General features: G+C 32.5%; 1 protein-coding gene across 6 annotated transcripts in view; it reads left to right on the top strand.

The window, feature by feature from the left end:
• Positions 1-25,119, top strand: part of SSBP2 (single stranded DNA binding protein 2) — a 245,763-nt gene that overhangs the window by 214,837 nt on the left and 5,807 nt on the right. For 4 of the 6 annotated variants that reach the window (XM_039874974.1, XM_039874972.1, XM_039874971.1 and 1 more), the window contains 6 exons: positions 6,071-6,106; positions 7,874-7,928; positions 11,550-11,620; positions 14,461-14,539; positions 16,608-16,636; positions 23,280-23,378. In XM_039874974.1, the coding sequence (XP_039730908.1) occupies positions 6,071-6,106; positions 7,874-7,928; positions 11,550-11,620; positions 14,461-14,539; positions 16,608-16,636; positions 23,280-23,378 (369 nt within the window). The remainder of the gene's footprint in view (positions 1-6,070; positions 6,107-7,873; positions 7,929-11,549; positions 11,621-14,460; positions 14,540-16,607; positions 16,637-23,279; positions 23,379-25,119) is intronic. The other 2 variants (XM_039874973.1, XM_039874975.1) reach the window with 1 other exon arrangement.

The raw sequence follows: 25,119 nt of genomic DNA, 5'->3' as shown, positions 1-25,119 counted from the left end.
TACATGCTCTTTTGGCCAGACCAAGATCACATGCCCACTCCTTGAGCCCTACCCATGCAACATGGGAAAATAAGGGAGGTATGGTTTCAAAAAAAAAAAAAATCAAAGAATTGTTATCAAAAGAAAGAATAAGCAAAAACAATATAGGATAAGCACATATTCAACATAGCATTATATTCATCAACTCACTAGCTTGACAGGAAACGAGGAAACTCACTTAAGGAAAAAAATGAGCATCTATTATAGTGATCGAGCCTAAGTGAATACAAATATCTTACTCCAAATAAGCTCTGCTCTATACAAATAATGCTCATTAAAAAAAAAAAAAAAAGCACTGAAAGATAATAGAATATTTTCATCTTTGCACTGACACAGATAATGTCTTGATGTTCCCATCCTTATTTCTAGTAACCCTGTGCTTATGAAGTAGTTTTAAACTTCATACTTGAAGAAAGCTACTTAGGTAAAATATTAGTAATCATTTCATAAAAACAAGGCCAAAAACCTCTAGTGACTCTGCTCTACCCCCTATCACAGCAACACAGTCTTATAGATTAGAAGTCAGAATATTTCAGAATATTTGGATTCTCATCAAAACTCTTGAATTATCTGTCTAGCTTAACCAGACAATATATAAAGCCCTTAATTTTCTCATAAGTTAAATAAAGGATGCTTCTAGTTCCATGATTCTAATCTCCAGTTCTGTGATTTCGTTTAGCTTCTACATCTGCATTTTTATCTTTTATTTCATGTTAATAGCTATTTTATATGGAGTATGGGCGAGGAGTAGAGGGAGGAGGTTGATTACATTGGGAAGAATCTGGACACTAGAGTTAGAGAAAAGCTTGGACAAAAATAAAGAGAAGGGGAGATGCAAAAAACACTTGAGGAAAAATTATCAGAGTATTAGGGAGGATAGAGTATTTGTGAATTATTTGGGATTGTTAAAGTGTTATAAAGCTGAAAGAAGTAAAAGGGGACCATGACGTGTACAGGGCTTTGAATGTTGAGAAATCTGGAATTTATCTTCTATGCAGAAGAGAACTATAGTTTAGTAAGATAGTATATAACATGGATACAGTAGGGAAACAAAATTAGAAGATTCTAGTAATAGGCTTTATAAAATGTTGTCAGAGCCTAAGGTGAAGTGGTGGTGAAAGGAATAGTGCAGATACATTTCACAAATAGAATCAAAAACACTTGGTGACCTGTTAGATTTGGGGATAAAGAGAAGGAAAGGTTGAAAGTAATTTCAAATGTTTGAATCCAGGTATCAAGGAAACTAGTAGGAACATAGAAGAAACACGTTTAGAGGGTGGACAGTGAGCTTTGTTTATGGAATGTTAAATTTGAAGTATTTGTAGAATACCACCTCCAATTCTTCCACAGTGCCTAAAAGCTTATTTCTATAATGGTCCTTAACATGTTGTGTTATGATTTAGATCTATAACATTCAACCTCTGCTGAATCCTCACAGATGCTTGGCCAGCAGTTTCTTACTCTTCCTTAGTTAGCTACCTTTTCTGTTCTCACTATCTTTGGCCCCTTCTCCCTCAGCTAAAATTGTTTTATACTTTACAGAGAAAAAAGAAAAAGACCATCAGACTCAAATTTCTTCAGATTCTATCCTTCACCTCCAATATTATCAGACCTTTAGTCATCTTTTTTCCTCTTATCTCAGAAAAAGATACGTTTTTTTTTTCAATGCTAATCCTTTTATTCTCTTTATTCCACCTCTTGTTGCTTTTTCATATCTTGAATATCTTTTTCATATCATTCATTCTTCCAAAGCAGTCTTAAGTCTATACCTTTCCATTGACTGGAACGTTCCTTGTATGCTATGCCAATGAACAAAATCTCAAAAGAACCTTAAACCCCTAATTTTTCATTCCTCTAGTATTAGGAGATGGTAGCTGATTAAAAACAAAACAAAACAAAACAAAACAAAACAAAACAAATACTCTCAACCTTTCCCGAGTCTCAAAACACCATCCCATGTCTCTCACACTTTCACTCCCTCACCATCATTCTACTAGACAATGAATCCTTTGACCTCGTCTTTTTCATTACTATATGTAGTGATACAGTACCTAAAACGTAGCAGGTAATGCCTAAGATTTACTGAATTGACTTCTTCACAGTTTCATTTCTTATGAAAGTTCTATTCTGAAGGTTACCAACCAAATACAATAACTTATTTTCTGTCCTCATCATACCTATCTTCTGAAATATTTGACACCTTGGTTTTGTCTTAGTTTATTTTCTTCATTTTAATAATGTTTCTTTATTTTTCCATATTCGTATTAACATATTTCTTCTTATTGTTTATTCTTATATGTGTCACAAAAAGATTGAAAGGCTTGAGCCTGACAGTGCTCAAATTAAGTCCAGTTTAGGTATTTCTAGATAAGATACACTTACTTCCTGTGTCTTAAAAGTCTAATTTGCTTGACTTTTGTAAGGTATTTTCTCCTGATTTTCCTCCAGTCACATTATTCACCCTTCTCAGTGGTAATGTTCTCTAATTCCAATCCTGGACTTTTTTTTTTTTTAATGTTTTCATGTGGTTTCAACTATTATGAAATCTACTTACATCCTAGATCAAGTACTATGCCCATTTGAATGGAAATGTATTCAAATGAAGCTGTATCTTTAGTCCTGATCTCTAATAAGTTTTAGACCTATATTTCTAAATATCTGTTGATCAACTCTGCCTCAATGTCTGCTAGTGCCTTCAAGTTCAACATGTTAGACACTTCCCTACATTTCTCCCCCTTCCTGAATTCCCTGTATATAATAAATTAGAAGCACTATCATCCACCCAGTTACCAAGCTGGAAACCTAGAAATTACCTTAACTTCTTCCTTCTCTTGTTCACCTCACCCAGTTGTCACCAAGTCCTGCTGTGTACATTTGGGAAAAGTCTCTCAAATTTTCCTACTCCTACATATCTTAATCAGCACTGCCTAAAAGCCTCTTTCTCGTCTCCTGCCTAACTTTTTACAATAGTCTCCTAACTTGTATTTATATTACATGATGCCTCTAGAGCTATCTGACTAAAACATAAATTTAAACATGTTTCTTTAAAACCTGTGACTCCCTATTTCCTACAGCATAAATCATTCACAGTCTGACCATATAGCCTCATCATTTATTGCAGCCCCATGTCTCATACTGCAACAGCTGTATAAAATTACATAACCATTTTCCTAATAAACTTTGACATTTCTTTCCTTCTTTCCCGCCTTCCTTTCTCCTCCTCCTCCTCCTCCTTTTCTTTCTTTCTCTCTCTCTCAAATGATGTTCCTTCTTTTTGTTTTTCTAGTGGGTACCCACTGTCTATAAGTCCCAGCTCAAATATATCTTCTGTATCTACATAACACTTCCACTTACATTGTTATATTTTATGTCTCTCACACGAGGCCATCAGATACTGCTGGTAACTTTCAAAAGTTCATATTCAGTAAAATGCTGGGTAGGGAGTCCAAATGCTTCTTTTCTTTTAAAGAGGGCATCAAAGAATATGAAGTAGAAACAGTAATATAAGGCAAAATTAAAGAGCTTGACAGGGCAAAATGGAAAGAAAATGAACAACTAGATGAGATAAATTTTTTAAATATTTATTATATTTAACTGTGAAGGAGCCATGAAGAGGAAGAAATTAAAAATATAAAAGGATCAAAGACTTAGAAGAAATGGGATCATCAGGAAGGGCTAGCTTTAGAAACAAAGATTTTTTTTTCCTACCTGAGATGAGTGGGTAAATATTTAAATCTATAAATAATGGAATATTGAGCTAAATATGAAAGCATAGTAACAATTTGATGCCTTTAATGTATGACAGAAGGGCAAAATACCAACTCAGGATGGTATAACCATTATGAAAGCCAGCTCACAAGTGTCAGTTGGTAAATATTGAGGAATTTTGTGAGCTAATTATTAAATCATTGGTAGCTTAAATCTGCCACATGAGAAAACACCACAGAAATTGGCTACGCATTGGGGCTTCTTCCCCCTGACTTTGCTGAATTTACTAGCATACTACAAGAATGCTTCCAGGATTCCATAAAGACTGAGCCAAAATACTGCCACATATTAGTGAAGACCAGGTTAAAGTTAGAGAATGTTATATTTTGGACCCTGTCAAGCTTGTTTTGTGTTTCTCTCCAGGAAATCTTTACTGTAAAACAGAAAAGGTACCTAGGAAGTGACCAAAGAGGTGAAAATTAACAAAGTAAGCTTTAGGATAATGAATTTAATAAACAAATTAGAGAATTTAAGAAATAAAATAGAGAAATAAAATGCTGACAGTGGCATGGGAAGGGGAAGAGGCAATTTAGTAGGAAAATAATAGGTAAATAATGGCCTTAGTAAACATGGAGGAACTGTGATGGGAAAAGATTCTGGGTGAAATATAGAATAATTTTTGTGAGCATCATGAAGAATGAGAAAGAGATCAGGCAAGGGAGCTGTTTAGATCTCTGTATAAAGAATTCAAGTTGTGGTCATTTTCATAAATGGAAGAGAGGAGAGTATATTGTAAATTAAAGAAAGATAGTGAAGCGTGTATTCCAAAGATCTAAAGGGTGGTTAGAGTGTATCTTGAAGTTGCTTAAGAATGATTGTAGACAGTAGAGAGAGATGGAAGACCACAAGCCAGGTGCTAAAGTTATAGGGAGATAAAAATTGGCACCAATAGATAAGTTGATCATATGGAAAGCACATGTTTAAAATAAGAAGTAGAGGATTGATGAACTCGAGGGGGCCCAATAGAGCGATGTTGTATTCATTCACCGAATTGAGCAAATGTTTCCTGGCTAGTGCTCATAGTGGAAGTCATCCTCATCACCGATGCTGGGCACTCTGGTAATGGCCATCTACAGTCCTGAGTCACTCATAGGCAGACCAGCCAAGGGCCTCAGAGACATATGGTCTGTGCTTAAGACAAAGTAAGAACACCAAACAATGAGGAGAGAATTTTCAAATAACTTAATATTAATTATTTCCCCTAAATCAATCAAAGAATTAGTCACCAATGGAAAATCGTAATTTTGTTGCACTTCCTTCTACTTACTTTATGGTTTCATATTATTCTTATGTTTAATTATATGGAAGATACTGGGGAGGAAGGAGAGTTTCAGGTACAAGCATTGTAATCTTTTCACTACTTTCAAGGTCTTCTTCTGGCCCCGACAGTCTGACTCCAAGAAGATAGTAATTTATTGGCTTTTTTCAGAATAAGGCAAAAATAATTCTTCTGGATGTACAGAATCTTCATGCAGTGAGCTAGTGAGCTTGTGTGAAGAAAGAAATGTTTGGGTTTAATTTTTTCTATTAATATTCACACTCAAGGGCTTAATTTTTTATCTGTTTTCTATTTTCTGTTTTTTGAATTATCATAGCAATGTTGTATTTATACTTTCTAATCACGAGAAAAGAGCTTGGTTAAGAGCTTGATTTGAAGGAAAAGAAGAAATTTGTTACCCATATCTGATCCCCACAAATTAGTAGTCTTTGGAGATTTACATTAACAAAATCTTTTGCATTTATTGTATTATTTTTCTTTTTATAGCTAATTAGAAAGGAAAGGGGGAAAGGTGAGGTCTATATATCAATTATTGACCCACACTGTACTAGGCTGAAAGCTGTCTTTAAAAAAAATAATAATGCATTCCAGAATACACATAAATTAGAAGTTGCCTCTATAAAGACTGCTAATTTGAAAAACTCTGGTTTCTGGGTTTTAGCTGCACAAATATATCTTTCTAATTACAGAATAAGTGTCATTAGTATCAAGCAGTGAGTACAACTGGCCTGAAACCGATGTTACTTGAAGCTGTAATTCTAAATTCCTCTTGACTAAAGTCTACTCTTTTTTGTAAATTCAAGATGATATTGCATTTATTGTTTTCTAGCATTCAGACAGTTATAAAGGACTTTATCCTTTACTATCCTTTGTGTTACATTTTAAAACTTGATAAAAGTTAGAAAATAGAATCATTTTAGGTCATTTTCCATACTGCCACATGAATCAAAATATTTATTTATTTTTGTCCTGTTCATATTCCAGATACCATACTCCTCAGCATCTCCTGGGAATTATGTAGTAAGTACTTTGGGGTTTGTTCGCTCATAAGAATTGATGTTACATTTTATTTGGGCAATGAAATAGTTGTCCAGATGTTAAGAAGAGCCCCTGTATATTGGCCAAGAAGTGAACATCTGATTTGTATTGAGTTGTTTTGTCTGCCAACCTCAGTACATATGTTGATGTTCATTAGTGAAACAGTTATCAATCTGGCCAAGATCACCCTGAGTACTGTGTCTTACTTCAGCATATGTTTCTGTAAACCAGTACAATGCACTCTGTCCAATCATGAAGAAAGCCATCCCCACTTACACAATGATATGCTTGAATTTGCAGTTCTGCAGGAGAATAATCTATATACTCATTTCCCCATTCACCACACACATTAAATTCTCCCAGTCACAAAGGGAATCAGAGAGCAGAATAATGACTAGTAATTTGGGGGATTTTTTAGTTATGTTTTCATTCTTAGATATAGCAAACACATTTTTTCTGCTTATTATTATTTAGTACATATTAAAATTTTTCAAGAATTCATACACACCTGAAGTCCAATTAGCAGGTTTTACAAGAGCCCTTGAATTTATAAATGACCTTTTAACCATTATGACATTATAATTCTTGCTACACCTCAAGGCCATCATAGAGGATAATTTATTATAATATTTAAGGGGAAATGCCTAAGAGAGAAGCAAGAATAAAATGGTAAAAGGAAAAATCTTTTCTAAAGAAATTTTCAGAAGTGGTGGCTAACTGAAGTAGGAAAAGAAGAGATCATTAAGCATTTTTACCTCCATAGAAATAGTGTTTTATTAACATAATGAAAAGCACACACTGCTTTAGACCTGTAAAGTTAGTGTTCAAGGCATCCTTAAGGGATACAAGCTAAGAAAGTCATATTTTTTTATATACATTTTCTATGAAACAAAAATGAAAGTAAGAAAATTTTGGTAAAACCAATTTTTTCTTAAAGTCATTTAAGAATAAACCCAATATATAGTTTTGTGAAATTATAGACATTTATTTGAATGGAAATTTAAGTTGCTTTTAAATAGAAAACACATGTTATTTGGAGTGATTAATGGGCTATGCCTACACATTCAAAATAAAGTGAAAATTTAGATACTTAATATTTATTTCAGTGTACATCTGAAAAATTCTAAAACCCATTTTCTGAATTACTCATTATGGTTGCCTGAAATTACTGAATTAAAGTTAGAAAATCCTAATCTACATTTCAGGGTGATTGTGTAGCTGCAGCCTTAGTAACCCACAGCCTTAGTCAATATTGCCTCTCATTTCTAATTGATGTGATAGATGGTGGTACAATTAGTACCGCTAGAAAAAAGAAATAGAATCAAAGTATTTTTAAACATATAAGTATATTTTGGTATTTAGCTTCTTATAAAAGCCACTGATACAAAATATAAGAAAATACACACCTGAATTATTTCTGTTTTATAGATTTGTAACAACAGTATTAAAAGGTTTCTCATTAACTTCTTTATACCTGACGTGATTAAGTCTTGAATAATAAAACAGTGTTACAGGCTTATTGTTTTGAGAAATTTGTCAAAACAATTTCAACATATTTAAGCTAAATTACATTTTGCATAAGAATGAAATAATTATACATTTAAAGAAAATAAATTATGGAGAAAACATATTTCCTCTGTTATTTTCAAATTGGATTATTATAGAGAAAAGTCTAATTTTTCTTCTGTTTTTCCTTATATTGTTTAATGAAATGCCTTATTTTTACTGAAATTTTGTATAATTATTTAGGGTCCTCCAGGAGGTGGAGGGCCACCAGGAACACCCATCATGCCTAGTCCAGCAGGTATTGTAATCTAACTAGCCACATGGGCATTTGATTATTAGAATAAAATCACAAATAGAGAAATTCTTCTGAAAGTTAGTAGTATTCATTGTCTCACTAATGCATACAGAGTAGAGTTGAGATAGCAAGTAGGAGGAAAAAGTGTTCTTAAATAACTATTGTCTAATTACCTTAAGCATTTAGAAAATTCCTGTTGTGTGGATAACATATAATTAGGATGTAAATTGTGTTGATCTGTATGGTTGCCCAATAATTTATCTCACTAAAAGATTTTTTGAGACTATAGAGAAGATCCAGATCTTATAACTTAGAAAAATTTTGCATAAGTAATGCATGAAATACAAGTTTAATATACAAATCTATTATTTTGCTAAGATATATGTAGATGTACTTACAATATTATTTACCCTACATATCTATAGGTATTTATTAGTTAGCTAATAAATATACTATATAGTGTGGAAAGGTTTTTTTTATCTTCTAAATTAAAGTACCTCAATATTTTTATAATTACTTAATATAATTATTTTAAATAGCTTTATCCTTTCTTTTTGAGACTTTAATACAGACTATTAAATGTGTCGTGTCTTGAGGACTCTAACTGTGGCAGTTTACACTGGCACAGCCCCTCTAGAAAGTGCCCTGGCAACATGTATCAAGAGCCATGAAAAAGTTTATACTCCTTGCCTCTATAATTCTACCACTGCAAATAATTAAAGATACAATCCAAGATTTGTGTAAAAGGATGCTCGTTATAGTCAATAGTGAGATAGTACTCACCCTTCCTACCACATCTAAGTTAGTGAAATTAATAAATTAATTTTTGTGCAGTATAATGTGGACATTAAAATTATTATCAAAGAATTTTTAATGACATGGAGAATAAATTGTTCATGATTCAATACAATATGATTACAATTTTATTTTAAAATATATATGACAGAAATCTAGAAAGTAGAAAACAAACAACTAGGCTAAGACTTTATCAGTGATAACTTCTGGATAATGAACTAGATGGGACAATTTTATAATTAGAAAAAGTTCTTAATTATGTCGTTCTGTTAAATTCATATGTTCTTAACTGATTGAAATCTAAGATATATGGAAGCTTGAAATTAAATATCATTAATTATACCAATAAATAATAATTTTTAAGTTTTGAATCTTTAATTTCGAAAAGGCATAAATTTGATAATTAATGCAAAATTTTACTTTGCTCCACTAACTCTTTGAAATATATCATAAATATTTCATAGATCTCTGTCCTCAGAGCATCTTTATTGAAGTGAAACTGAGTTCTTTGAAAACAGAATTATGGAATTGAATATATTGCCCACATTTGCCATTTCTATATGGCGAAGTTTATTTATGAAGGTAGCATGCGATTAATAACACTTCACTACAAGACTAAAAGAAATTTTTTGGAGAAACACTAAACTTTATAGGTGATAAGTAATCTGATCACTCATTCCTTTCAAGCTAGAAATTGCCACCAGTGTATCTTTCTGTCCTTTTTGCATACTCTTCTATGCACTTGTCCTTTATCACAGTCATTCTTCTAATATGAAGCCAACATCCACACCCGCAAAAAATAGGTGCCAGAAGGTCGACTTAATTGTAAAGTTTTTCTGCATATAAAAAGTCAGACATTTCCTAGAAAATACCAGCTTTATTCCTCTTAATGTGTTTTTTTTTTTCAAATGAAATTATATTCTCGATTGGTCTTAAAAACAATAAATTTCTTTTTCTTTCTGCATATTTAGAATATACAGCCCATTTTCCTTTCAAACTAATTACTAAAATTAGTAAGTAAAATTAGGAAGTAAAATTTATTTCACCTAATAAAGGTGAAAAACCATTTGAAGCTTTTCTATATTTAAAAACAAAGATTTTCTGAAAGATAAGTTTTTATGGTATAGAATTTATTCTGTTAGTTAAATTAGCAGATATTTATTGCCTGTAGCACATAACATGAGTTAGACATGGTCCCTTTCCTTCTCTCAATGAACTTATGACCTAGTTGGAAGCAGGAGGGAAGAATAAAACAAATAAAATACTAACTATAATGCAAAGCAGAATTCAAGCACTTGGAAGTATCAGGAAAAAAAGCTTTATAGCATTTTCAATATATTTGAATAGTGAGTAGAATTTCAATAGGTGGGGATTGGGTAGAAGATGCTTGAGGAAGAAAGAGCAAAAATGTGGCGATGGAAAAGTTTGATCATATGCAGGAAAGAACAAGTACCCTGAGTGGATAGGACTATAGCATACATAAGGATGTAAAAATAGTTAACACCATAGATCAACTTGAGGTGGGCATTTCAACTTTTCCAACAGCGCGATGTATTAATCTAGAAGTGAACAATAATATTTAGATTTATTAATTATTGTTTACAACAACCGATAATATCTAACCTAGCATGTAAGTGGTGCACACTAAAATGATAAACTTATTAATGTCTGATAAGTAATCACAAAATCAGAGGAAATGTCATTGCCCATTTCCCATTCTGGTTTTTACCATGAGAAAACCATTGATTTTTATCTTCTGCCTGGAATCAGTACAAAAAATTTGAAACACGTCCTTTTCAAAATAGAGAGGACTACTTAAGAGAGGCCTGCTTATTTAAGACAACTGTATAATTGTGGAAAAATAGAAAAAAGTTTGATAATTAATGTTTCCTAAATATAAACTATTTAGCTGTTTAGGTTATACATTTTAAAAACCCATATATTTAGAGACTTAATTAGAGTTAACTAATAGACATGAAATGTAAATTTTTTAAAATACTATAAAATGTTACATATATTTATATCAATATACACTACAGTTACTTTTGCTATAATGAATCAAGAATATAATGAGTAAAAAAATGATCAAAAGTTGTACTGTAGGAAGCTGAGGAAGCTGAATTCAATTAGAATTTTTCATTCTGATTTCATAGTTTTATTCTCTTTCTGTTGGAATATGCTAGGATGTCTCACCAGTTTTTACTAATTATTAGGTAAATAAAGTATTTTTAAATTGGTGTTGACATGTCTAAGAAAACAATAAAAACTGAAAACCTACTGAATCTGAATTTTTGAGAGATTTTTTAATATGTATGCATACGAATTGCTTAGAGAAGTCAAAAAATATCCATGATTTTTAAAAAAGAAAAACTTTAACCTATTAGATTTCTAAGGTAATTTCTTTTGACCTGAATCATACAAGTGATTGCACCTCACATATTCGGTAAATATTTCTGTTTCACACTCAGAATGATGATTCTGGGTGAGAGAATGACTTACAGGTATTTATTCATTTCTGAACATCGGTAGTGACTTTCAAGTGCAGCAGCTATGTATGTGTCTGTGTGTGTCCAGATCCTCTTTAATTATTGCTTTGTGATGACTTGGGTGTAGATTATAAAAAAAGATGTTAATTAGTCACTGGGATTTAGAGTAGAGCATAGGATATATAATCGATATTGTAATGGTTGTGTGTAGTACCAGATGGGAGCTAGAGTAATCAGGGGTATCACTTCATAAATTATATAAATGTCTAACCATTGTACTGTACACCTGAAAACTAATATAAAATAATAAAAAATATGTTAATTAAGTAATATTTTGTTTCAGATTCAACCAACTCTGGAGACAACATGTATACTTTAATGAATGCAGTACCTCCTGGACCTAACAGACCTAATGTAAATATGACTTTAAAAAATTTTTTTGGAATATATTTTTGAAGACTCAGACTCTAAGTGCATTTCAGACTGTTGAAGCTTTATATTTTATAATCCAGGAGCTTATTAGATATAAAAAAAAACCCTCAAATTCTTGGTTAAAAAAACATAATACATAACAAATATAACAAAAGATTTCATTTCAATATAATTTAAATGTAAAACTGAACCTTATCAATTATAAAATGTTGATGTGTAGTCTTATTTTATCTCAAATGCTTAAAACTAATAGTATTTGAAAATGACAGGTAATATATAATCATTTGTGTTCACCTCATTTTACCATCACTAATTTCTTCATTGTGGTTGTTTATTTTTTTTATCCTGATAAACTTGAAAATAAATTAGGAAGTTGGATATACTTATTTTTATTTAGATTTTTGAAATCTGGAGTTTAAATATAGAACTGAGGCAGTTCTACAGAAATAATTTGGGTGTTTAAATAAAGCATATGGCTATGATTTTTCCACAAAAGCTTACAGAAAAATATTTTATTTGTCTATGACTTAAGACCTATGTGTTAACAACAAATATTTGTCACAGAGTATGGTTAATACATAGCTATATCTAAATACAGGTTAGTTCAAATTAAAGAAAAACCAGAAGACGTAAAAATCATGAGTACACTGAAAACCGAGAATGAAATAATTATTATAATTAAGTTTCCAAGCAGTAAAGACAACAAAGAGAAACTAAATCTGTCCAATATGGTATGGTACTTGAAATATATAGCTTGTCCAAATTGAGACGTGCTATAAGTATAAAATACACAGTGGATTTTGAGAATTTAGTATGAAAAAGATAATGTAAAATATCTCATTAAAATTTTTATACTGACATCGAAATGATAACAATTTGTTGGATAAATAAAATATATTATTAAAATTAATTTCACCTTTTTCTTTTTTCTTTTTAAACATGGCTGCTAGTAAATCTAAATTTATGTATAAAAGTTCACATTTGTGGCTTGCATATTATTTCTGTTAAGAGCACTGCCTTCAGTTTTTACTATTCTCTTTAGATAAGCAAATAAATTGCTTTTCGAGAAAAAGAAACAATTTTCTATCGATGTCTAAACAGTGTTTTCACATAAATCTTAAAGAACATTGAATATGATAATGAACCATGTTTATTTTAGAAATTCAGCAAAAAAATAGAAAAGCTCTTCATACTGCAATTTCATATCTTAAAACTTGATATTTGAAAGGGAGGGAGCAAGGGAGAAAACCAAGTGATTATGGAACTGAAGATATTTCTGTGGGCAGCTGAGCTGACATCATACAAGTATGTTCCACTCTGGTTCTCTAACTCGATACAAAGATAAGAGAGCCAAGAAAAGTAGGTGAACATGTCACTTTTTCAAAAGTCTCTCATCTCAACCAGAGGTAATAAAAGCAAATGCCTGCTGAGGGCTAGAACTGGAATTTTATGCACTTCAAGCATATATACCTATAGTCTTAGGGTCTTTTAAAAACACCGTGGGCGGTCAGATAAAAGGACCAAACTAAAAAAGTTCACAGGCTATTGCCTCCACAGGCACCAGTTTCTCATCCCAGATCTAAACTATACTTTTGGCAAAAGCTGAATAACAGCAGTAAGTTCACAGTTTATTTCTCTAACCTATCATTTAAGTCATACACATTCCAAGTTATTTACTGTAAATCAATCCACGTGCTTTTAGACAATAAAATTTTAGGCAGCAGAACTGGTATTATTCTGGGAAGATGTTGTATAAGCCTGTGGTTTGTATGATCATAGTTGATGGAAAGCCACCTTAATTCCACACTGAGTTGGTTGGTGTACAGGTTGTCTGCTGAGGGCAACTGTTTTTTCCCCAAAAAGCCTATGTGATTAGTAACCACCACCACCCTGTCTATACACATAAATACATGTACACATACACATACCTCATTCAATATTCCATACCATACTACATGGAAATAATACTTTGGGCTTGGGAAATTGTAAGAGCAAGTGTTTTCCATAGCTGTCTTAACTGTAAGCATAAGATAATTATGGATAACTTGTCTTCAAACTGGGGTCTGGGTTTCCTTGGAAGTGTTCCAAGGAGATGAGCAAAAGACAGAGTGAGAGGCCATGATCTCTTCACCAGCTCTTCCATAGCACATCTGTTCACAGCTATTTTGTACCAGGCTTCTAATGTAAGACTCCACTTGAAAATAAAATAAGACCACTAATTTTAAAAAATTTAAGTATAACTGCTATAGAATGACTGATTATCATTGAACTGACACAGTCGAGACTGCCAAAAGAGTTAGCTGTGTTCATCTATTCTCAAGGAACTAAATGTATTTAACTTGTAAAATGAAATTAGTTATATCTATTTGAACAATGATAGATCGTTGCTAAAAAAATGTTAATGTTGGCATAATAGTGTTTAATCATTCTTATTAATAAGCCAGCACCTTTAGCAGCTTCTTAAGAATCATCTCTTGTTTATTATATAACAACTTGTCAGTAACATAAAAGAAAATGCTTATCTTCTCATTTGCCCTGGAATGTATGTGCTTTCTAGTTGAAGGCATCTGAAGAAGGAAAATTTGGTTATGAATGAAGATTAGCCTGAAGATCCAAAACATGTAGAGTATGGGATAGGGAGGTAGGGCAGTCCATTTAGGGAATCTATTAGGCTGAACAAAATCCAGGAAAATAATCTTCATAACTTGAAAATGAAAATAAGTTATGGAATGGCCTTATAATGTTAAAGACAGATATTGTAACAGTGATATAAACAATTGTTTTCATTGTGATCATAGTCCTTTTCTTCATTTTTTAAATAGTTTCCCATGGGCCCTGGGTCAGATGGACCCATGGGTGGATTAGGAGGAATGGAGTCACATCACATGAATGGCTCTTTAGGTAAGGATATTAAATTCGATGTTTAGAAATAAATTCAAAACAAAACCTAATTCTCCATAGAGGATATTATGGTTTGCGAAGTTCTTCCGTATATAGGAACTGATTTTGAAATGCTTCAACTTTTACCTCCCATCGATAGTTTAATCTACAGTGTATTGGTTATGATGACTGGAGATCATTTGAAAATCAGAAACATGAGATTTATTCTAACCTAGCTCATATTCACAGGTATTACCTTAACCTATCAAAATCTGGTGTTTTATGATAAAAGGAGACATTGCTGCTTTGTATACACGTGCCTTGCCTGGAGGACTACAGTATCCTCCCAAACAGTTTCTTTGTCTCCGAAGGGCTATAGGCAGAGCCTCAGAGGAACTTTAGTTCTCTGCAAGAATTTAATTTTTTTCTGTATTTTAATATTAGTGTCTATTTTAAAATAAAATTGGTATTACATTCTGGGCAATCCGAATGATTCATTTGAGAGAGAACACTGACCACATTGTCTGTGTTTATGATAAAGCTGATTTCAAGTAGTGTGACTAATGGTTGAAAACATACTTCATAAATGATACCTTCTTGCCAAATGAAGCCAGGTATCTACAAGGTAAATAAAAGGTTTCACAATAGTGAGAAACAGACAAAACTGACTAGGTCAGGCCAAACGCACCACCCCCGACCCCGAAAAACAAAAAAACAAGACATTTATTTTATGTTTATATATGTTTAAGTAACCTTATCCAAAACTAATTTAAGAGTTGAAAATGGGGTTGAGGTTTGTGATAATTTTTTTTTCTTTCGAAAAGGGACCACCTTTTATTTAGGTAGGAAGAACTATGCCCATGAGTAACAGGTTATGCACAGATTTCACAACCCCACCAAAGGTCAGGAAATGCTACCCTCTGAGACTCTGAAAAGCTATGTAACCTCCATATCAAGAAACTATTGACAACACATTGATAGACTTTGTCCTTTTAAGGATCTATAGTTATTTTGCCTAAATTGTAAGGTCTTAATTTGCAGTTTAAAGTTCAGTTCCTCAGTTGCAGTGCTGCATATCAAATGCACAGAACCACATGTAGCTAATGGCTGCCATGATGGACAACACAGAGAACTACTTCTATCATCACAGAAGGTTCTACTGGACAGCATCATCCTAGAATTTTATTTTTCAATTATTGCAGAATAATATACTTTGCAATTTTTTACTTTGTAAAATTATTCATAAAAAGATGACATTTGGTTATAGAGGATTCTCATTATATTATGCCCTAGAATAGAATTTGCAGAAGACGCTTAGCATGTGGCTTATTTTTTTCTATAATGTTCATAATTACACATATACATTCAGTATTTAAGAATTTTATGCCTGCTTGTTTAAAATTAATTATGTTAATAAGCCCAAACTTTATTTTTGACTGAATGTCGTACCGTTAAAACATTATAATATTTTCATACTAGGAAAATTAATTGTTAAAATAATTCAAAATAAAGCTAATATTGGGGCAAAGATGTAGTTCGGAATATTGTCAGGTATTGTTGCAAATGTCCTTTTTATATTTATCACATTTAAAAGCATCATTTCAGAAAATATATAGAGAGATCTCTTTCTTGCTCTCTAGTTACACACATATACATACGCTTTAAAATTTTGAATTGAGTAGGATACATATCTCTAATATTTTATTCTCAGGAATTTTTGATAACAGTGGTTTTCTTTATTTTGCTATTACAAAAAAATGTGGATGATTGGAAACTAGAGGTACAACTCTTCACTGCATTCGCCATCATATAATACTTATTTACCATACAGTGTAAAAGAAAGGGAATCTTTTAAGATTAAAGAATTCAGGATGTAATATACAAATGAAGTATATTGAATTGTATACTTGATACCTATGTAATTTAATTAACCAATGTCACCCCAATAAATTTAATAAAAAATAAATGTAAATAAATTCAGGAGATGTACACTGGAAAATACATACAGTATACTGCATTGATATTAAAGAAATAATTTATAAATGAAGTCATTACCTAATATAGGCTTTCTTTTCACATTTTGTTTCAGGCTCAGGAGATATGGACAGTATTTCCAAGGTAAGTACTTTGTATTTTCTATGTTTTTGGGTCTATATTTTATGATACACAAAACGCTCAGTAAGATTATTAGAGTGACCTTATGAATTTTGCTCTTGAATAAGAATTTGAAGGCAGAAGGCCAGATATAATTAACTGGAAATTTAAAATATTAATGTATATAATTTGTGGGAAAGGGTAAAATGCATCTTTTAAAAATTTTCCTAAACATGCTAACATTCATTTACAGGATGTACTGTACACAATTGATTGATACCTATGTGATAACCAATTTAATCATGTTATGATGTTACATATTTGTAAAGCAAACTCACATAATTTAGATAATCTTTTAAAGAAGTAAAGAAGTTTAGAGCAACATAAGAAGAGGTAAATTTTAAAAAGTGATTGTTATATGTTATAATGGTATTGCATTTATAGATCTCATTTGTCTTTCAAACCTTCATTAGGCAATGCTGACATCCTCAATCTTTAGTTCCCCAAAATAGAGTAAGAAAATAATTAGAAGAAAATTATATTAATATAAGTAGGAAAGTAAGCCTTCCAATAGCATGTTTCTGAAGTTTCAATAGTTTGAGCATCTAAAATTAATCCTTCGCCAAGAAGGCTTTTATTTTTTGAAAGTGTATCGAAATACTTTTTAGATCATGATCAATGTAAAATAGTTCTCTGTGGGTCAAAAATATATTTAGAATGGCTGATAAGAACTAATTATTAATTACCACTAGAATGACTCTCTTAGAAATCTGCTTTATAACACTAAATACAGAAATTCATTAAAGGATTACTTCATTTTTAATTCTCCTTCTATTTTATATTCATGTATAGTAATGTAAAATTCCTGATCCAAAGAAAACAAGATTGAGATACAAAACCTTTTAAATTAAGACTTCAAGCTAAAAAATAAAGAGGGAGTATAATTGGCATTCTGACATTAAATCTACATCATCTGGCTGCCTAGCCTCACAAGTTTTACATGTACTTTGGATATCTATGTCTAGGAGCAGTCAGGAAAGTCTTTTTCTTTTTTTAAAATTTATAATTTTATAAATTATATAAATTAAATAAATTTATAAGACACTAGCTTACCTCTGTTAGAAATAGTATTAGCTACACCTTCAAAAAGCCTGGTTTCAAAATCAGATCCACTGTATAATGCCATTAGAGCCTTTTCTCTAGGAAGCGCCTTTGCAAGGCAGATGACTGTGATTGTATCAGCTATCTTAAGTTTCTGACAATTGATATTAGCTGAATCGTGCTTTGTAGTCCCCAGTAAAAGTTTGAATGTTATATTTGAGTAGCACAGTCTAGTATCTAAAGATGATTTTTCATTACACAAAGATGGATCATCCACATTGACTGAGGCCATCATCCTAAAATTTCCACTAACAGCCCATAATCTGGTACATTAGATAGATGTAAACACAATTCTATATGGGAGAGCACTTTAAAATTTTAAAGCACTTTAAAATTTTTAAATAGTGTCATAAGGACAAATTAAATACCATCTTCTAATCTGCTTTCATGTCAGGTCTATTGCTATTCCTTCTATGTTTATTTTTCCATTTCTATTCCCAGAGACAAGTTTTTCCACTATACTGTGCCTACTGCTGATAACATTCTCTTGCTTAATGATATGTTGCTTATTCTTTTTAAGCATTAATTGACCACCTATTGTGTACCTTTGTGTACTGGGTGTTGCCTCCTACACTATGGGAAGATACAAAAGACTTCTTAAAATACAAACATAATCTTTGCCCTCAAGTGGTTTATGCTTAGGCAGGAGTTCCATCATTCAGTAAACATTAATGTACCAAAGCATGGTTCTGGGCTCTGAAAATCCAAAGTTAAACAAGATATGGTCTCTGCCCTCAAGAAACTCAGTGTAACTAAGGAGACCAAACAAATACAGTAAGGAAAAACTTTTACAAAGAGAAGTTCAAATACATTTCAATTAACATAAGAATTATCCTCAAGTAATAAACATGCCACTCAACAATGTACTAGAAATAACTAGTTGCATCAGCCTTCAGATGAGCTCCTAAACAGCTTGTGTCTGCACTGCCCCCACCTCAGGTTCGTTGGCTTTGGCCTCTAAGCAGGCTGCCTGGGTGATGGTGCCCACTAGTGTCTGTTGCATCTCCACTACAGTATAGTCATTTTTTCTCTAATCAGCAGCATCATGGGTGTTGTCTTTTCCCTCCCCTGATTATTTTTCTCTCTCCCTCTTTCTAATCACAGCAAAATTATTTCAGTCTTTTACTCCAAGCTATGCACATTGTCACTAATCCCATTTCCCCACCTTCTTACTTTTCCAACACATGCCCAGCTATCTAAAGAAATTCTGTCCTTTTTATCTTGTTTCTTGGGTTTATTCCTTTCCATCCTATTCTTTTTCTAGTTATCCTTGTTTGTGAATCAAAAGATAATCTTGACCACTACTGCTCAGAAATTTTGTTCAAAATCCCTCCTCAGTCTCTAGCTACATCTCCCCAGTTCACCAATTAAACCTGTACTTTGTCAAGCATCAGTATTACATATTTTTACATTTCTTACTCCATTTTTAAATGTTGTATATTAGTACAACTTCAATTCTTTTTTTAATTTTTTTATTGTAAATACATTCTTATCTTATGCATTTTATATGAAAGATAGAGTACCAAATTGAGAATCAGAAAGCCTGGTACTACTACTTACAAGCCAAGGCAACATATTACTGGAGCTTGTAGTTCATTCACTACCTAGTTCATAAAATTGTCGAGAATCAAGTGTGAATATATGCAAAGAGCTATGAAGTGCTGCACAGATATTAAAGAACTTCCTCTGCATTATACTAAATCTTTGGGGAAGGCAAGGAACTCACACCGTCAACTACATTTAGATAGCACTATTTCAGTGACAAAGTGAGCTCAAAGCTCCAAATGAAGAGTTTTAAAATTATTCCTTGCTCAGTTGAGTATAACCTAGTAATTCTCATATGCAGAATTGACCTTTACTTTAGAAGCCTTTTTTTTAATGAAATGTGAAGTTTTTGTCATCCCTTTTACAACTAATAAGTCACCCATTTAATCAGTGGAACATAAATGTTTTGCCTCGGAGTTGTTTTAGGAGCTTGAGGTAGAGAGTAGCATATGGTTTGTTTTCTTAGAAGGAGCTCACTTAAGTAAATTCTGCAGTTCACATTAAGGTACTTAACATTTATATTTTTGAGTTTGAAAAGAACCATATCAGAGAAAGCAAGTTCTGATCATGCCATGCTTAATACATTATCAAAGGAGTTTTTTCACCCTGAAGCTTTCTAACCTCATGAACTTTAGTTCCAGTTAAAGATTCCACATCATTCACAGGGGAGCTGATCTGACTACAGATCTCCACCACCATCTCGATTGTGGGCCTGAGTTCTAGCTCCTTTACTGCCTCTGGGAGAACCAGGAGTGGCAGTTTGTTCTTTTAGGTGATGACAGTGTCAAAACAACACTCTATAAAACTTGTTATTGGCAGCCTGTGAAAAATCAACTCAAAATTTTCTTCCGAAGAGCTTAGTATAATGTCAGTATGATTTTTTTTTCCAGTTATAGGCAGAGGCAAAATTTCTTCAAGTGTTCACTTTTTTAATAGCAGTTTGAAAAGGTTTGGAAAAATTTGGGGGGATGGATAGAAGAAGAGACAATAACTTACTAATTAAGGGATGATATGAAAGAATACTGGCAAAATTAAATCAGAGAATAGAACACTTAAGAGAATTAAATGTGTTAGCCAAAAGAAGTTGTGTACATGTGTGCATGTGTGTGTGTATGCGTGCACATGTGGGTGCGTATTCGTAGGTGATAGTCTAGCTTACGTAAGGGAAACATTGCAGTTTGAAGAAAAGGTGAATGAGAATGTAATAAAATTCCTTGAAAATGGGATCAGTATAATCAAACTATACTTTTCCAAGCTAAATTCTTACATTCTTACAGTATAAGTAGGGAATAAAGTATACATTAACTGAAGTAAAAAATGCAACCGAAATGCATAATGTAGCTAAAAGTAATCTTGTATTCTTTTGAGCTCCCTACTCCCTAATCATGTTCTCAAGCAATTGGAGTGCCTTTTTGACCAACTTAAGCCCTTTTTGTGTATTTTATCTTTGCCTTGATGATGAAATCTCCTGGAGACACTGAACACAAACATACCTACATTTAAATGCAATATACACACGGTTCATGACCACCCACTCTCATAACCGGCTTTGGGCTGGTGTTTGGAACCACTGTCTTAGTTGTTCCTCAGATGCCGATGTTAGTGTAACTTTACCTTACATCTTCATCATGTCACTCAGTGATCATGGGCAGCACAAGCTCTGTAAGTCTGCCCATCGAGAAACCATTGTTGTTTTTCACAATGTTTTGCAGAGATTGCTCCAGATATTTAAAAAACTATCCTGTCATTTCAAGGTTTTCAAATGTGAATAGAAATAGGTTATAGAAATCTGATATTAATTTTGTGTGTTGAATGTGTTCAATTTTGTGTGTTGAATGTGTTCTTTCAATCTTCCTTTCACTGTTCTTATATGCCACCTCCCACCTCCAAAAAAAAGAATATGATGCTGAGCCACCATGCTATGAAAAGAATGCATGCAAAACAAAAATGCTAACACTGGAAGTATTTTGTAAATATTTCTTCTATATATTCTTGTAAATACTTCTTTCCAAATATTTAAATTAGTAATGCAATGTTACCTTCAAATTTGAAATTTTTAAATGAACACTTTGAGTCAGGAATCAGATTTGAAGTTAGTCAGACTTTCAAAATTGTAAATCAAGAAATGATACATGGCAAAAGTGCAGCAGAGTCCAAGAACACCCCAGCTTAATCAGAGACATGCCACTCCTCTCAGGGCACCGTAGAGACTGCTGGGGGTGGATGTTACGCTAGAATGGAGAGCGCTCATTTCATACGTTTTTTTGAGTACGTGGACGTATGAACTTCCAAGTGCATCTTCAAATTCCCTTATGTATATGTATTAGATTGTTTTTTATTCCAAAATTATCAATTTCTCCATTATATATGAAATGACAGAAATCTGCTTTCACCAATTTGGGGTAAATCTTATAATATTTGTATGAATTTACTTTTATTTTTTAGCTAAGTCAGCATTATTGTTCCTATTTTTAAAACATAGTTGATTAATTAATAACTTAATGGTGAATGAGCTATAGCTTAGTTGCACTTAGCTAAATTTTACTTACTTTTTTTTTTCAGGAAATCAAGTTATCCATGTTCACTTCAAAGTACATTCTATATACTTGAGAAACTAACATTTTCAGAGAAAAAATTATCCAAAAAAAAAAAGTCTTTTTTATGCTATTAAACTACGGTTCCCCAGCCTGTAGGGTTCATTGGCAAATTGAACCCCTATGGACTTCAGAGGATCCTTGTTCTCAGATCCTCCCTGTGGGGCACATAGTGGGACAACATACAGATTATATTTCCTCCAGCTCATCTACCTGTCTCTGCTTTACAATTGAACCATATTCTAAAAAAGTACATTCTTATTTATGAAATTTTAATTTTTATGGTGTAACTTGGTTTTAGTTAAGTCCAATCCTCAGAGCAATTTTCTTTTAAAAAGCTAAAAACTTATTCAGAAACAGTATACAGTGACAATGGCTCAGGGAAAAAAAATCTAAAATCTTTCTTCCACTTGAAATAACAAACAAACTTTTAACTCCAAAGTTTATTTTTACAAGTGAATAAATTGGACCTCAAAAGAGTCCTTCAGTCACAGTTGCAGTACTATGTGAACATGCTTTATATGTCAATGCCATTATGTCGGTATATCCTATAGATGTGGACAATCAGACAATCTCACAGGGCTAATATTGCACAGTAATAATGAGACTAGCAAATTTAAATAGAATATGAAGCAATATATAGTTAACTTATGTTTTCTTAGATTGCTATTATCAGTCCTTTTATCTCAAAGGAAAGTTTCAAAGTAAACCTACTTTTGAGCTAATGATGGAAAAAGGTTCTAAAGCAGGTTTACCTTTGAGCCTTCTTTTCCTCTAAAAATGCATGTTGAATTCTCAAGCCCTGTGCTATTTCTCTTATTCTTAACTATAGTCATTCACTATCTCCCTTTTTTCCTTATGGTTCATGAAAAAATAATGGTTAAAGTACTGTTACTATGTAAACTGCATGTAGAAATAAAGGGAAATGTTTATGAAAATGGTGACCTTTTGAAGTTTGATTAGTACAATGACCAGAGGAAGTTGTTGTTCCATCATGCCTGATCAGCGGGTAGGCTCTCTTCATCATGCCCCTGCTGGGAATGTTTTTTAAACTCTCCGGTGTTCTAGGAACTCTACAAGCTGAGGGTGGGAAATTGAATAAATATTGATTCTGAGACCAAGAAAAAAAAGTTGTGGTGGGTTATTTGGGGTTTTCTGTTTGTTTTTTCATTTTCATTTGGGAAAGCATTAGTACTTGTCAAGGTTCAAAGAATAAACTAGAATACACGATAGCTGTCTTAAGATTAGACTCATAAGTCTGCTTTGTCCTTAGAGATACTGCTATGGATTCCATTTTTGAAACAGTACAATGCAAGAGGGAAATTAAAATCTTCAACAATGCCTTGTTTTCTAAATCTTGTTTACAGAATTCTCCCAATAATATGAGCCTCAGTAATCAACCGGGCACTCCAAGGGATGATGGCGAAATGGGGGGAAATTTCTTAAATCCTTTTCAGAGTGAGAGTGTAAGTATTCCCTTGACCACATTATTATATCGAGTTCACTTCTGAAGCTTTTCTACTGGAATAAATGCATAAAGACATTATTACAACTGTTTAGAGTTCAGTCGATAGATCTTTTAAAAGTTAGAAATTAAGTGGAATTTCTTTGAAAAAAATGAAAAATAAACTTTTTCTTTGTAATCCTCTATACATAGTTACAAAAACAAAAACTATAACACTAATTTTCTTATAGAGAACATCCACTTTAAAGAACACACTAGAAACGTATTGCATATTTGGTAGTTTTTATAAGTTTTCACGTTACTAAAACATCTTGGATCACTGTGAAACCAGGTCTTTTTTCAGTGCTATACTTAAGGCTTTGAAAATTATCTATAAGGTGTCTTTACTTCCTCTAGATCTCACTGCCTACTCTGTTAACTTGCTATTTACATTTAACCTGAACTGGATACCCGAGTCATTTTTGAGTCTGATTATAGTGTTAAGCAAAGATGGTATTATTCCGTATCTCCAGAGAAATAGACGGAAAGAAAAAAAAAAAGCAATAAAATTCATTCATTCATTTAACAATTACTGAGCACTTAACCATGGACCAAAGCAATATGCTAGGCACTGGAGAGACCCAAAAGACAATGTGGTATCTTTTCTCAAGGAGTTATTATATAAGACAATGAATGATTTTTAAGCTCATATTTCTATAGAATTTTTTTAAATAGAATTTCCCAGAACCCTCCCTAGACCGAGTGAATCAGCATTTCCAGGAGTGGAGCCTGGCAAACTTGAATGTGGAAAAGCTTTGTCAGTGATATTGATGTACATTCTCTGCTAAGAAACACTCATTGGAATACAGCATAAAGGGTTTCAAAACCCAAACTGATTTCATACTAAACTGATTTCTACACATTCATTGTCATCATTAAAATTGATTATGGAGGATATACCAAGCTACGAACAGACTCAGAAGAGAAAACTACCCTCATTTTGCCCTAACTCAACCCCTACCAGAGACATGATACCATCAGAATTTGAAGTAGTGGCTACTAACACATCTCCTTTTGCACAAAATAGCTACTTTCCAAAATGGAACCCAAGACTGAGTGTTCTGTGGATTCTTTTACTTCTCGGTAGTGGCCTCACACTCCTGCATGGGATGAGACTTCCCCTGAATTTGGAGTTTTCTTCTGTTAAAACTAGAAATAAAATTATACTGATCTTTAGTGTGTCTGTTTTATTTACAGGATATATATGATTAGTGAGGACCAAAAAAAAAGTATACATAAAAAATCATGCAAAAAAAATCAAAAGATTAGCCCATCAGTGATATGGAAATAGGAAAAACATGAGAAACTATATAGTCTGTCAAAATGCTTACGATTATGAAAATTATTTTTTAGATACTGGTTCTTTCACTAGTTTCCTGCAAGACTGGACAAATTAGTTACTTTTAATTAATTAGTAAATGTTCACTTTATCTAATTAGATACACTTATTCCCTTTTCTGCTAATTCTTTCAGCAATAAAATGGTATGATTTGGTGAGGTATGTGATAATTAATTTAGTTCAAGTCAACATTTATTGAGCCTGCTTTATGCAAAGCACTAGGATAAGGACAGAGTATAAGGAGATAAATATAACATATCCCTAACCTCAAAGAGTGCAGTCAGATGGGGAGAACAAGTTTACACAACTAACTAAACTGTATTTCAGATTAATAAGTATTACAATAGTTATAAACCAGGTGTTT

This window comes from Pteropus medius, unplaced genomic scaffold, assembly GCF_902729225.1.
Source record: "Pteropus medius unplaced genomic scaffold, Ma_sr-lr_union100, whole genome shotgun sequence".
In the NCBI taxonomy this organism is placed as follows: Eukaryota; Metazoa; Chordata; class Mammalia; order Chiroptera; family Pteropodidae; genus Pteropus; species Pteropus medius.
The sequence above is the reverse complement of the archived record's forward strand: the minus strand, read 5'-3'. Positions and strand labels throughout refer to the sequence as shown.